Here is a 14,326-nt window from a genome sequence, read left to right as displayed (position 1 = left end):
TCATTTTCATTACCGAAAGATATTTTCACTGATATAGAATTCAAAATTGAGTCTTCTTTCAGTAATTTAAAGATGTTACTCCACTGTCTCTAACATTCTTATCTTTGTTCCTCTGTGTCTCTTAACTTCAGCAGGCTTAAGAATTTTCCTTTGCCACAAGTTTTAAGGAATTTGATTCTGATGGGTTTTGAAATAAACCCATTGATATTTGACCCAGTTGATATTTGAAAACTGTCTCATATATTTTGTGTTTAAAAATTTTCAAATGGGCAACTCCAATCTCTATTATATTTTGGCCAGAGGCAAAAGTTCAATTTCACGTTTCCCATTTTTACCATATAAAAATTTTATTTTTTATACTTAGCTTTTAAATTCCATGATAAAAATGTTTCATCTACACACATAAAGTTACTAAAATTGTTTTATTTATCCCACCTCTTTTAATACACATTATGTGCATTTATAGAAAAAGGCAATAGGAAAATATTAATGGATTTAAATACAGCATGTAGGCAAAACACACTTTTATGTTTTCTAAACCTGTTTGATAATGATATAGAAGGAAGCTTGTTACAAATCATAATGCTTTCAATAATCTGTCAGGAAAGAAAGATCACATTAGCACCCTTTTACATTTCAACACAAACGTATTCTCTGAGCCGCACTAGGAAAAAGTAGTATTTCTGTTTTTATTTCTTGAAGTCATCATTAGTACGTTTACACTTATTAAATATATCCTCAAAATTTCCATCACTTGGGAAAACCATAAAGTTAGTAAGCTAGCTAGGTTTCTTTATTATTTTAGTAAATATTTTTATCTCCAAAGTCAAAATTGGGCAGGAGTGCTGTATACAAGGTACATAGCTTACATCTTTGGGACAGGAGACGATAAGAAGGTAAACAAGCCTGGAGCCCTCCTAATCTTATACAACTAACACCGTAGATCATGGCAGGTAGATGTACACATCCACCCATTCGCAAAGAGGTGTAAATTCTTTTGACAATGAACTTTCTAAATTTTACGGTAAGGTCAACAATAAAAAACATTACACACAGCACAGAAAGAATTAGAGAAAGTTAATGATATAAACCACAAAACAAAATAATCTACACTTCTCATTTGGAAGGGAAAAAATAGGACTAATACTGTAATACTTAGCATCTAATATAAAATTTTCACTGATTATAAGTTGAATCATGTTGATTGAAACTTTACAGAGTAACTTTGCATTTTACTAATTCATAAGATAATCAGTAGATATGCAGCTCTAGTTGAGGCTTATAAACCCCTAAACGTTTTCATAGGTAAAGTGAAATTAGCTACAAAATACAAAACAGGAGTAGAGATTTGTCAGAAGTACAAAACACTAACATAGATGCAATAGGTATATAATGTAATCTGTGCAATTCAAAATTCCCAGAATTTTCTTATGAAATGTACAAGTAATAAATAATAGTCATACTTGACTTTATCAAGTTAACAAAATAATTACTAACCACCGTTGTGTTTTACTAGTCAATTGCTTAGAAACACCAATTGCCATTTTAAAATTATTTTCACCATAAAAATAGAAGGCATATCAAGCTCTTTAATCTTCAAACATCCAAAACAATTTGGAAGGCAATTATCAATCAAAAATATTATCTGTTAAAAAAAGGTAATTAAAAAACATACATAACCTATTTTTTTTTTGCACAATTTTCTTTTCTTATGAAAAAGGGCACTTAGTGTGTAGCTAAAGCTTTCGGAAAATAAAGATACTGCTGACTTTCCTACTAGGCAGATGACATGTACAGTTCTTAATATAAAAATATAAATATTTTTGACAGAGAAGATGAAATAGTGGTTGGTGTAAAATCCCATCACCATTTTACTTGAAAAACACTTTTTTCCCCAAAGACCATAAAAACAATACTGATTCCATGCAGTTGTGTTGCCAGAAGCTTCTCCAATTACAAAACATTAAGGTATTCACTGAAATTTCAAAAGTGGGCCCGTAGTCTTTTGTTTTCTTCTCGTAGTCTTTCAATTTCAGCCACTAAACCTTCATTCACTGAGTATCTTTCCAGCAAAGAGTGCATTTCATTCTAGAAAAGGGGAAAATGCTTTTTAAATCATTGGTATTTCATTTATTTGGCAAGCTGTTTTACATACTTTCAGCTATCATCTCTGTCATGTTCAATTAACTACCTGAATGATATTTCTTGTACTTAACCATCCTTACTACTTTGTTAATATAAATGAAAGATCACGGGTGAAAGTTATATATTTGCAAGGCTTATATTTGTACATGTGGGAAGCTTTTAACTTAAATAAATAAATAAATAAATAAATAAATAAATAAATAAAATGGCTGTGAAAAAGTAGCCTTAACTATTATAAGTTAAAAAGAAGAGGGACCAGTTAAAGTCTATTTTACTTACTAAATTTCTAAAATTCCCTATTTATTTATTCTAGCAACTAGATATAGTAAAGTAAAAATATATCACCCTTTAATGGACTCTTTTTAGATCCACAACTCTACACTTATTTAAAATAAAATGTCATACATACCAATTGCATGTGAAACTGTTTAATCATCTCCACTTGTAAATTCACAATGTCCCTATGGCATGCTTCTCTAGGGAAGAATGTAAAATACTTGTTAGAATTACAATGGTTTTCCCAATTCTAGATCGTTCAAGAAAGTGGCTAACCTTTTCTCATTGTTTCAAATGATTGGATGTTAATAATAAAAATAATAATACCAATGTGTCTAGAATTTATTTACTATGTACTAGGCACTATTTCTTGGAGACAGAGAGAGAGAGAGGGCACATGAGTAGGGGAGAGGCAGAGAGAGAGAGGGAGAGAGGCTCTTAAGCAGGCTCCATGCTCAGCACAGAGCCCAACATGGAGCTCAGTCTCACGGCCTTGGGATCATTACCTGAGCCAAAATCAAGAGTTGGACACTCAATTGACTGAGCTACCCAAGAGCCCATTTCTTGTACTTTAAATGGAAGAACTCATTTAATCTTTACCATTAGGTGCAATTATTACCTCCATTTTACCAATTAAGGAACTGAGTCACGGAGCAGTTAAAACTATCCAATCAAACCACCAGTAAATGGTGGAACTAGTATATAAACCCAGGCTGTCTACCTCCAGAACTCTCATTGTACTACATTCCTTAATATAGAAATTATCATTAAAGAAAGACAGAGGTGGGGCACCTGGGTGGCTCAGTCGGTTGAGCATCCGACTTCGGTTCAGGTCACGATCCATTGCGGTCTGTGAGTTCAAGCCCCGCGTCGGGCTCTGTGCTGACAGCTCAGAGCCTGGAGCCTGCTTCCCATTCTGTGTCTCCCTCTCTCTTTGCCCCTCCCCCGTTCATGCTCTGTCTCTCTCTCTCTCTGTGTCAAAAATATATAAGCATTAAAAAAAATAAATGGAAAAATAAAAAAATACAGAGATTTATATTACAATGAAATACATACAGATAATTTACTAGGTTATAATGTTTTAATTATTATCAATGTTTTAGCTATTAAAAAAATATCTCCAGTAGAGTAGAAAATGGGTATTTGGGTGGTTATAACAGAGGCTACCCAATAAAATGCAATTAATTCAGGCCTACAAAAGAATACATGAAAATTATGAAGTATAATAATAAAAGGATCATTCAGTCACCCACCACACAACTTATGAGCTAGAACATTAGCAAAATCATAGAAGCTTCCTATATGCTCTTCTCTGATTCCATCACTTACCTTAGGAGAAGCCCAAGAAAGAATTCACTCCTCTGATGAATTTTGTTTAAGCAAAGAAATAGTTTTTTAAAAAAACAACAAACATCTGTCTAACATAGAATATACAGTCAATATATTTTCATTGTGCTTGTTTCTGAGTATTACAAAAATACCACATTCTACGTAGTACTGAGTAGTGCACATTTAAAAAATAACCCAGCACCATGTTTTCAACATTCATCTTCTATACATCTATAATTCACTGATTTCTGCTGGTGTATACATTCTCCTATCAACTGACATTTGGACTGTTTTCAAGATTTTACTGTTATAATGTTGTCATAAGCAATCGTGCATGTATCTCTCAATCCACATTGCCAATTTCTATAGATGATAGATCCATGAGTAGATACGCTGAATTAAAGGTTATGATCCAGATGTATACTTGTTCAGTTTTACAAAATAACGCAAATTATTTTCTGAAGTGGTAATATCTGTGGACTTGCTCATCATCCGTGTGAGAGAATTCCTCTTGCTCTACGTCCGCATCACGGCTTGGTCTTGCCAGACTCCGCACAACATTCTCCCATCTAATGGGTGTGCAATAGTGTCCCACTGCATTTTCAGTTCTCTGATTCACAGGATTGGACCTCTCACCTTGTGTTCATAGACCATTCCTCTTCTGTGAAATGCTTGCACAGGTCTTTTCATCTTGTTTTTCTATTGAATGTCTTTTTTTCTTATTTATTTCTCTTTACATAACCTGATTCTTTGTTGGTTATATGAATACTGCAGATAGATTTTTGTCCTGCCGCTTTGTTAATGGTATCTTGTGATGGACAGTCATCAACGTTCTCTAGTTACTGACCTATTAACACAATTAAATTTACCCATCTATTTTTATAGGTAGTGTAGCCTCTTGTGTTTTGATAACTTCCCTACCCTGAAGTCATATATAAACTCTCTTACAATGCCTAAAACTTTACCCTTTAAACTTTTACTCTGGGTGGAACTGATTTTTTTTTTTAATAGCTGGGAATAGGGATCTATGCTTTTCCTCTGTCATATATCACATTTCTATATACGCACAGGTTTTTCTCTGGTCTATGTGCTTCTTTGGGGCCGTTTGTCCACCCTGTGCTAATGCTACACTGTTTTAATTATAGCTTCATAACTAAGCTTATCATCTGACAAAAAAGTCCCCTTCAACCTTATTCTTCTCTGGAGTGTCTTGGTTATTCCTGGATCTTTTCTTCTTTCACATAAATTTTGAAATTATCCTATCATTGTCTTCCAAAAACCCAGATAGGATTTGATTATAATTTTACTCAATCTATAGACTAATTTAGAAGAACTGACATCTTCATATCTTTCCACTTATTTAAGTGTTAATACTTTCTAATCAAATTTTAAATGTTTTTCTACAAAGATTTTTACCATCTTTGGTTAGATTTATTCCTAAGTACCTTACTTTTTTTTCTTACAACTATACTTTAAAAATTCTCTCGGCTTTCTAATTATGACAAAAGCTGTATTAAAAACAAACAGAAAACACCAGAGAACCATGAAAATTGCTAGGATTAGAGAAGCCATGGTCTTATAAAGGAGGGAAGTCTAGTAGGTAAGCCCCACCTTCCCCCCTGCCTTTCCCTCTGGGGGATGTACTGATACTCCCGTGTGGGGAAAAGAAGCTGAAGGGAAAGCAGTGGCCTGGAGCTTGAGAGAGTCTCACTGGGTAGGGCTGTGCTAGGTTGGGAACAGTCAGGACAGCCAAGGCTTTAAGGTACCAGATCCTGGAAAAGGGGTACCTGCAGAAAAGTAAACCTAAAATTGCACTCTCCCCTTGAGACACCTGTTGACTCCTAAGCTATGCCTGTCCTGGGTTAGATGGCAGGAAATCAAACACAAAGTAGCAACTAGAGCAGAGGAAGATTTTGGTGACCTTGTGATGCTGGGGAAATGGAAGCTAAAGTGCAGGACCCACCAACGTAAAAAAGCCAAGTGAGACTCCAGACGAAATTCAGCTGACATCCCAGAAGGGCACAGAATAACTGTAGGAATAGAGGCAAACCAGAAATAAACTAGCCCCAAGGAAACCTGAAAGCCAGCAAGAAATGGAACAAAGTGATCTTCTTGCTGGAAGAAATTTAAATCTTCTTAAAAGACAATAAAAATAGAGCTACAGACATCTGCTTAGGATGTAATTTCTCCAACTCTGATGATGAGGTCAAGCCAGATAAACTATAAAATATACATGTTTAAATTCAACTTGAGAGTACAAAGAACTCTAAATGCACCAAACTCTAGAAAACAAGAGACCCACAATTATTTTCATCCTCCACAGAGCAGTGGTGGGGAGACAGCAGCTGTTGACAGGGTAAGGAGAGCACGCTGAAATCTGTATAGATTTCTGGAGGCAAGTGAGGACTGGCTCAGCAGTTCAGAATCCCAAGGAGCCCTAGCCAAAAAGGAAGTCCCCATTCATGCACCAACGATGCACAGGCCTTCACTGAGGGCTTCTGGAAACAAGCAGGGGCAGAGCAGGGGGGCAGAGATGCACAAGGTCTGTGAAGACTAAGGGCAGCGGCCAGTGAGCCCTCTGAAGCACTCTAGGCCCTCGCGGAGAAGGCAGCCAGCCTCCAAAGCTGAGGGAGAACAGCTGACAGAACCTCTCCACACCTCGCCTCCCCTGTCCCTCCACCGTAAGTGCGGCTGCTCAAGACTTCCTGAAGTCAGAACAAGTATATTTCTAGAAATCCTCTGAGCCACTCTGGGTCCTGAGTCCCAAGCCAGGGCTGCCTTGGTTGACGGAGAGGCAGAAGAGTTGAGAGGCCCCGACTCACCCCTACTCTCCAGGTGCAGGCATGCAAGGCAGGCTGAAAGCTGAAGGCAGGGCAGTGCTGTCTTGCTCAGTCTGCCCCAGCATAAGAGCTTTCTCCCTTTCCAGCACTGCTTTACTCACATTATATTGAAGTCACTTTACCCAGACAATTCTGCTGTCCTGCCACATATGTATGTTCCTGAAAAACCTCATATTCTTTAAAATTGTTGTGTTGAAAATAAGATGACCCGATTTTTAAAAAAGTAGCTTGTGTGTGTGTACACACACAGGAGGACAAATACTGCATGATTCTACTTATATGAGATCTCTAAAACAGTCAAATTCATGGAAGCAAAGAACAGAATTGTGGGCATCAGAGGTTGGAAAGAAAGGGAAACAGGAAGTTTCCAAACACAAATATAAAAGGTCAGTTATACAAAATGAGTAAGTTCTAGAGATCTGTCGTACAACATAGTGCCTATAGTTTGCAATACTGTATTACACAGTTAAAATGTTTTTATTCATTTTTGAGAGACAGAGAAAGAGAAAGAGAGAGAGAGAGAGATGGGGAGGGACAGAGAGATAGGGAGAGAGAATCCTATGCAGGCTCTGCATTGTCAGCATGGAGCCTGATATGGCACTCGAACTCATGAACTGTGAGATCATGATCTGAGCTGATGTTAGACACTTAACTGAATAAGCCACTCAGGTGCGTCTATACTCAGGTGCCTCTTTCTTAAGAAGGCAGCTCTCATTGCAAGTGTTCTTACCACAATAAAACTAAAACAAAGAAAAAGGAAAAAGAAAGAAGAAAGAAAATAACAGGACTTAAGGAAAATGGATTGGAGCAGATTACTCAAAACTTAATTTTTTTTAATCTTTATTTATTTTTGAGAGTGAGAGAGAGAGAGAGAAAGGGAGTGTGAGCAGGGGAGGGGCAGAGAGAGGGAGTCACAGAATCCAAGGCAGGCTCCAAGCTCTGAGCTGTCAGCACAGAGCCCGAGATGGGGCTCAAAACACAAACCGCGAGATCATGACCTGAGCCGAAGTCAGACGCTCAACCGACTGAGCCACCCAGGAGCCCCCAGATTACTCAAAATCTATGCAACTTTGTAACAAAAACAATTAAACCCTAGTAAAAATACCAGCATAGTTTAAATATTGAATAATCAAAGACTTTACCTTAAAAAAAGAGATGGCCACTTGATAAAAGGGTAAGAAAAAAAGAGAAAGGATTGGGGTCATCAAACATGGAGGCAAGGATAAAATACCCAAAGATGGGGGATAATCACAAAGTAAGTCGTTCCTAACACAGAGCCCACAGCCAAACCAGGTTAAGAGAAAGAGTATAGGAAGAGACAGCACTGATAGGTGGTTTGCTGCCTTCAGCTATGTTCATGTACTTGGTTTTAGTAGCCTTTACATGAACCAGCAAAATTTCCTCATCATATTGTCATCACTGTCCTATTTATCAATCACAAATGAATTAATTTACATTAATTAACACAACACATTGTACCTACCCCATTTAAATTACAAGGCCTTTGTGGGCAGATCATTCATTTTTGTACCCTTAGTATCCAGTACATATTCTAGGCACGTTGTAAATGTCAAAAATGATGATTTTCCTTTAAAAATGTATGTATTACCATTTAAAAATATTTCTTTTTCAAAAACCTTTTAACATTAAAAAGTAACATGCACCAACAAAAACTATATATCTTCTCTAATATTCTTGCTCAAGACATTCCAAATCAGAGCTAGAATACTAACTATATAGGTCCTAAACGGGGGGGCGGGGGAGCGGGGGGGCAGGGGGGCGGGGTGGGGGGGAACACAAAAGATTCTAATAACTGAAAATAGTTTCTGATATATATTGTGATGATAGGTAAAAGGAAGTAACACTGTAGAACACATTCTTATAGTGTTCAAAATTCAAAGGATAAGACAACGATAGATCCAAGCAAAAAATCTTTTAATTCACTCTTACATTCTGATGCATTCTGTTTGAAAATATTCAGGGGGCGCCTGGGGTGGCTCAGTCAGTCAAGCATCTGACTCTTGATTTTGGCTCAGGTAATGATCTCACAGTCTGTGGGGTCGAGCCCCATCTATGAGCAGAGCCTGCTTAAGATTCTCTTGCTCCCTCTCTCTCTACCTCTCCCCTATGCATGCGCTCTCTTTCTCTCCCTCTCTCTCTCAAACATAAATAAATAAACCTAAAAAAAAAAAAACAACGAAAAATTCAGAATTCCTTTAAAAAATTCTTTCTCTACTATATTAGTACACATAGCATACTTAATAGGTGATTTATAAATACTGCAAGTAAGAATATCATTTGACCTTACCAGAATCTGTCCACACTTTTTAATGTTTATTTTTTGAGAGAGACAGAGCGAGCACATGGGTGTAAGTAGGGGAGGGGCAGAGAGAGAGGGGGACAGAGGATCTGAAGGGGGCTCTGTGCTGACAGCAGAGAGCCCAATACAGGGCTCGAACTCATGAACCATGAGATCATGACCAGAGCTGAAGTCAACGCTTAACCAACTGAGTCACCCCGGCGCCCCTGTCCACATTTTGATGATAAAAAAAATCCATGATGGCAGCTTGCCTGCTACACTGCCTTGCCAAGTCATCTAATAATTGCCATAGGTAAATATACATTTTCCTGGCTGACAGTCAATAAATTCAGTACAGCAAGATCAACAAAACTCATCATGTTTTGTATGGTTTTATGGTCCCTAAAACCTGGGCAAAAGTAGCAACCACCAAAATTACTTATAGTTTTGGTTTTATACCCAATAAAAACAGCCAGTTAATGTCTAGATAGAAAGAGAAACTTCTCAATTACTACCTGAAAATTGAAAATAGTTTCTGATATATATTGTGATGATAGGTAAAAGGAAGTAACATTGTAGAACACATTCTTATAGTGACTTCTTACCTGAAGTCATCCAATGTCTCCTGTATCATATTCTGAATAAACCGGATTTGAACGGATGTCAATGGTGCATTTGGCCGATTATTTCCAATGGTATCAGCTATTTTTTCTGATAGTGAACTGGCAACTCCAGCAGTGACAGAGGATGCTATCTTTGGATCTAAAATAAAAAATGGAGAAAATATTAATAGTCAGCTTAAACTAAGAGATATCAAACATTTGTAAATAAGATTTGGCACGAGAAGACTAGAAAAACAGGTAAAGAACAGCATTCCTGTGACATTTAGAAAAACTCACTGTCTGGAATACAAATCTTAGAAACTTTCTTAGGACATTATTTCTAATACCCATTTATCTATCTATATGAACTGCCAACTGTCTAATATAATAACATATGACAGAGGGATTAATCTTGAAGAATCTCGGAACCATTTCCTCTTACAAAAGATGAATGTGACATGTTGCACCACAAACTAGATAAACCAAGACTATTAAACACAAACAGAGGGAATACAGAAGTAAAGTACTGCTACAAGCAAAGCCCCAGAGTTTACACTAATACGTCCACAGAAACCTTAAAGTGAAATATATCTAAATAAGAGTTTCTTCCATACAAAGAGTTGTTTTCTATAGATAACTCTTATAAATGAAACAAATACTCCATTAAATGTGATCAAGTTTTTAGGATCTATGGCATGAACCCCACATTAATATGGAATACGGCTTTAATATGGAAGGGGACAAAAAGACAATTCCAGGGGCGCCTGGGTGGCGCAGTCGGTTAAGCGTCCGACTTAAGCCAGGTCACGATCTCGTAGTCCGTGAGTTCGAGCCCCGCGTCAGGCTCTGGAGCCTGTTTCCGATTCTGTGTCTCCCTCTCTCTCTGCCCCTCCCCCGTTCATGCTCTGTCTCTCTCTGTCCCAAAAATAAATAAAAAAAAACGTTGGAAAAAAAAATTAAAAAAAAAAAAAAAAAAAAGACAATTCCAGGTAGTTAATGACTCATTTCCAAAGGGTCCTACGTTATATTCCTATTTGTACCATATTAGATCAAGACCCTTACATATTAGATTGAAAATAAAATTCAGACCAAAGGAGTATCGAATCAGGTTGCTGAGTTTAACCATTCATATGCATGTCACTGTCCTCTAGTAAGAGTCACAGTAGAAAAGTGTTGTAAATTTTAAACTCCTTTACCTTTCTTACCCTATGATCACTCTATTTATTTATCCTTTTGAAGTTAACTAGAGGGAGTTTTCAACCTAACACTTTCAAACATCAGGGAGTTTTATGTACTTACTTGGAGTTGAGGATCCATTGACCGGGGGTTCATATATTAACTGGGCTTCGATTTCTTTCTCTGGTTTTTCAAATTTCTCAGGACTTCTTGTTTGGTTAGATGGTGGAGAGGTATTCAGATTTCCAGTTTCAGCACCAGGGATCAACTTTGCAAACTTCACATTGAAAATAAAAAAATTCATATATAAATTTTGGTTTTACCCTTATTATACATATAATTTATACCTACTTATCTTTTTTTCTAGTAGGTAGGGTCAGGAAAATGAAAAATAAGAGGGATATAGAAGAAGAAAAAAAATTGCTACAACTAGTGGTAAAATAAATCCTGTCCACGAATCAAAAACAATTTCAATGAGAACATGATGGGGAAGAGCTCACTTACTAAGCATCTGCTGTTGAATATCTTTAAAATGGTAATCACAGGCAAAAAACAAACAAACAAACAAACAAACAAAAAACAGCCAGACTCTCACATGGTAACTAGTCAGAAATATTTAAGAAGTCAAAAGACATTTTTGTACTTCTTCAATATCTTTCCAGTATCATCCTAAAAAAATCAATATGAAAACAAACAGACATGGTATAGAACAGACTCAGCCTTTCTGGTAACATTTGATCATTTTAAGCCCTTATGTAGCAAATTACCTTCTATTTTGGATACTGTATCAGAGCAGAAGATAATAAGGATCTATTATATTCTTAGCTCCACCCCTTTGCTCTAAGACTTAGGGTAAATGACTTGACTACCAATTGGTGCTTTCTGCAGCAATGGAAATAAATTCTAAAAAACTCAGGTATAAACTATTCTTAGACAGTCAAGTATTTTGTCATAGAAAAAAACAGTTTAAGTTTACGTCTGCTTTTACCTCCAAAGTTTTCAAAGACAGATTTCAAAAGCATCCTTTAGTTTTTAACACATGACATCAAGATTCAAGAATATTTTTCTAGCTGGTAGGTGCACAGCACTGTTAGTCATCAGGACACATCCCTGGCAGCTGCCTGCTTTCTGTCTAGTGATGAGCTTCCTTATGCTACTGACAAATCCACACAGCGAGTTCAGTACCGTTTTCAGGCAGATACCTGTTTGAAGGAGTCCTTAGGTTCCTGTTTTCCCAGATATATTTTCTTAGATTCAGCTGTCAGATCATGATTTTCATTTTCTTCTTTCCCTGGAGATCCCATAAAAACGTTAAGAGGACTAGAATGCAATACTGAAGTGCTTGACGTTCCTGGGTTTTTTCTTGGAGGAAAGACTGAGTTCAATTGTGGTAGAAAGTCAAGGCCTGAAAAACAGGAGAAAAAAGCTATTTGCATATGATTTTCTCCAATCTTGAATATTTAAGAAAAGCACTTAATACGAAAGACAGGTTAATATGGTAGAAAGACATGCGATTTGGATTCAGAAGACAGGTTCATTTGTCAGCTCTAGCCCTTATTTGATGTACACAAAATCTTGGGCAAAAACTGTAAAACTCTTGCTTCCTGATCGGTAAATGTGATGCTGACATCCATCTGTCTCAGTACTAAGGCTTAAAAGAGATATTATACGTAAAAATACTTTGAAAATCACAAGGCCCAATTAATGTTTTAGTCAATATTATTAGTTTTTGATAACTGAAAATTGTTAATTTAGTATATATCTGCAGCATATCTTGATAGGCAGCCTCTAGGATGGCTCCGAGTGATCCCTGCCTTCTGGCATGGATCCATGCCCTCGAGTAATTCCCTCCCTTTGAATGTGGGCTGAACCTAGAAACTTGCTTCCGAAGAAGAGAATACAGCAAGAATGGTGGGGTGTCACTTCCAAGATTAGGTTACAAACACACCGCAGCTTTCATTTTGAGGGCCCTCTCTCACTGTCTTGCTCACCAGCTCCGAGGGAAGCCGGCTGCCATGTTGTCAGGTGCCCTGTAAGAGGCCCACATGGGAAGGACTGGCATATTCTGCTAGTAGGCACATGAATGATCATGCAAGTAGATCCGTGCCCAGTCAACCCTGGAGATGGCTGCAGCCCTGTTGATATCCTGATTAAACTAAGCCATGCTCAGATTTTTAACCCACAATTATGAGGTGATATTCTCTTAAGCTTCAATGTGTTGGGGTAATTTGTTACACATCAATAGATAACACAATACCATTTTTAATTTTCATAAAAATACTTCTCAGTAGTTCTTACCATCTTTGCCTATGGACTCATCACCTCCTTTGTTAACCACAGCATCTATAATAAAATTAGAAAATCAAATTTTTTAAATTGTGAAAAAGAAGCCATAGCAAAAATTCTCCAAAGAGTTCGATTTCAAAAAGGAAAAGTTACAGTTGGGACTCATATAAACTTCCCTTTTCACTCTTTTACCTTCATGCAGAGCAGCAAGTATGAAAAGTAATTCTACGGTATAGGGTCGTTTAACGAGACAGCAAGGTATATGAGAAACGCATTGCAGTAGGCTCCAGAAATCTATAATCCAGTTCTGCCTATACCATTCCATAGCTCTATGACCTTAGACAAGCTTTTTATACAATTAGCTTTAGTTTCTGCAACTATATAATGAAGATAATGTCTGGACCACCTCACAAAATTGTTCTGAGGATCAAGTGAAACAATGTGAAACTATTTTGCAATACAATGATATAAAAAACATAAGTTTCCATTAATGTTTTAATGACAGAATATGTATAAGAAAATTTCAATACTGTAATACTATTCATTTACCAATTAATATCCAAAAGTTGTTCAACTCCATTTTAGCTAATTAATAGAAAAATGGGCAAAAGTCATAAAAAATTCACCAAAAATTCAAATGGCCAATAAATTATCATATATGATTATCACAGTAATAGGACTATCATCCATCCATCCATCTGCATGTGTGTATATATACCTACTAATTGTACAAAAAACATACACTTTATTTTATTTATTTATTTTTATTATTTTACACAGCCTTCACACCCAGTACAGGGCCTGAACACTCAGAACCCTGAGATCAAGAGTCAGATGCTTACCCAACTGAGCCACCCATGCACTACCCCTTCTTTATTTTACACATATACTTTAAGAAATTATTAGTTTCCCTTAACAAAAGCAGAAATATTCTTACTCAAAAGATGAAGACATTAAGGCAAACAGATTAAGCAGAGTTGAATTCTTGAGATCAAAAAACAAGTCTCTTGACAATGAAAATCAGTAGTATATTTATTATCCATGTTTTTTTCTTATTAATGATATGAAAGTCTAATAAATGAAGGGCATAAGGCTCAAATTCTAATCATATTTTTAAAAAGTAAAGAAGAATTTCTATCCTTTATTCATTTCTCTTAAAAACCATTAAAGAGAATTTCATTTATAACTCAAACACTTTCAAAAAGCCCCTTCCTACATTCTTCAATTCAAAAGTTACCCCAGGGGTTCTCATAAGCCAAAGCTCCCCAGATGGTTACTAACCTCCAAAACCTTTCTCAACTCCAGCCCATGCCATTCTACTCTCCTTTGCCCACATCTTTCCTGTCTTTATTCTTTAACTATGTAGTCTGACC

At 36.6% G+C, this 14,326-nt stretch overlaps 1 protein-coding gene across 5 annotated transcripts in view; it reads right to left on the bottom strand.

Moving 5' to 3' along the window:
* Window positions 1-403: 403 nt before the first annotated feature.
* The window catches only part of NEDD1 (NEDD1 gamma-tubulin ring complex targeting factor), a 48,980-nt gene continuing 35,057 nt past the window's right edge, over window positions 404-14,326 (bottom strand). For all 5 annotated transcript variants that reach the window (XM_003989128.6, XM_006933942.5, XM_006933941.5 and 2 more), the window contains 6 exons: window positions 12,966-13,010; window positions 11,870-12,072; window positions 10,791-10,944; window positions 9,495-9,651; window positions 2,555-2,621; window positions 404-2,088 (listed from right to left, as the gene is read on the bottom strand). In XM_003989128.6, the coding sequence (XP_003989177.2) occupies window positions 1,984-2,088; window positions 2,555-2,621; window positions 9,495-9,651; window positions 10,791-10,944; window positions 11,870-12,072; window positions 12,966-13,010 (731 nt within the window). In that variant the 3' untranslated portion in view covers window positions 404-1,983. The remainder of the gene's footprint in view (window positions 2,089-2,554; window positions 2,622-9,494; window positions 9,652-10,790; window positions 10,945-11,869; window positions 12,073-12,965; window positions 13,011-14,326) is intronic.

The sequence above is a fragment of the Felis catus genome, chromosome B4 (assembly GCF_018350175.1).
Source record: "Felis catus isolate Fca126 chromosome B4, F.catus_Fca126_mat1.0, whole genome shotgun sequence".
NCBI lineage: Eukaryota > Metazoa > Chordata > Mammalia > Carnivora > Felidae > Felis > Felis catus.
Note: the sequence above shows the minus strand (reverse complement) of the source record. Positions and strands in the feature narration are given on the sequence as shown.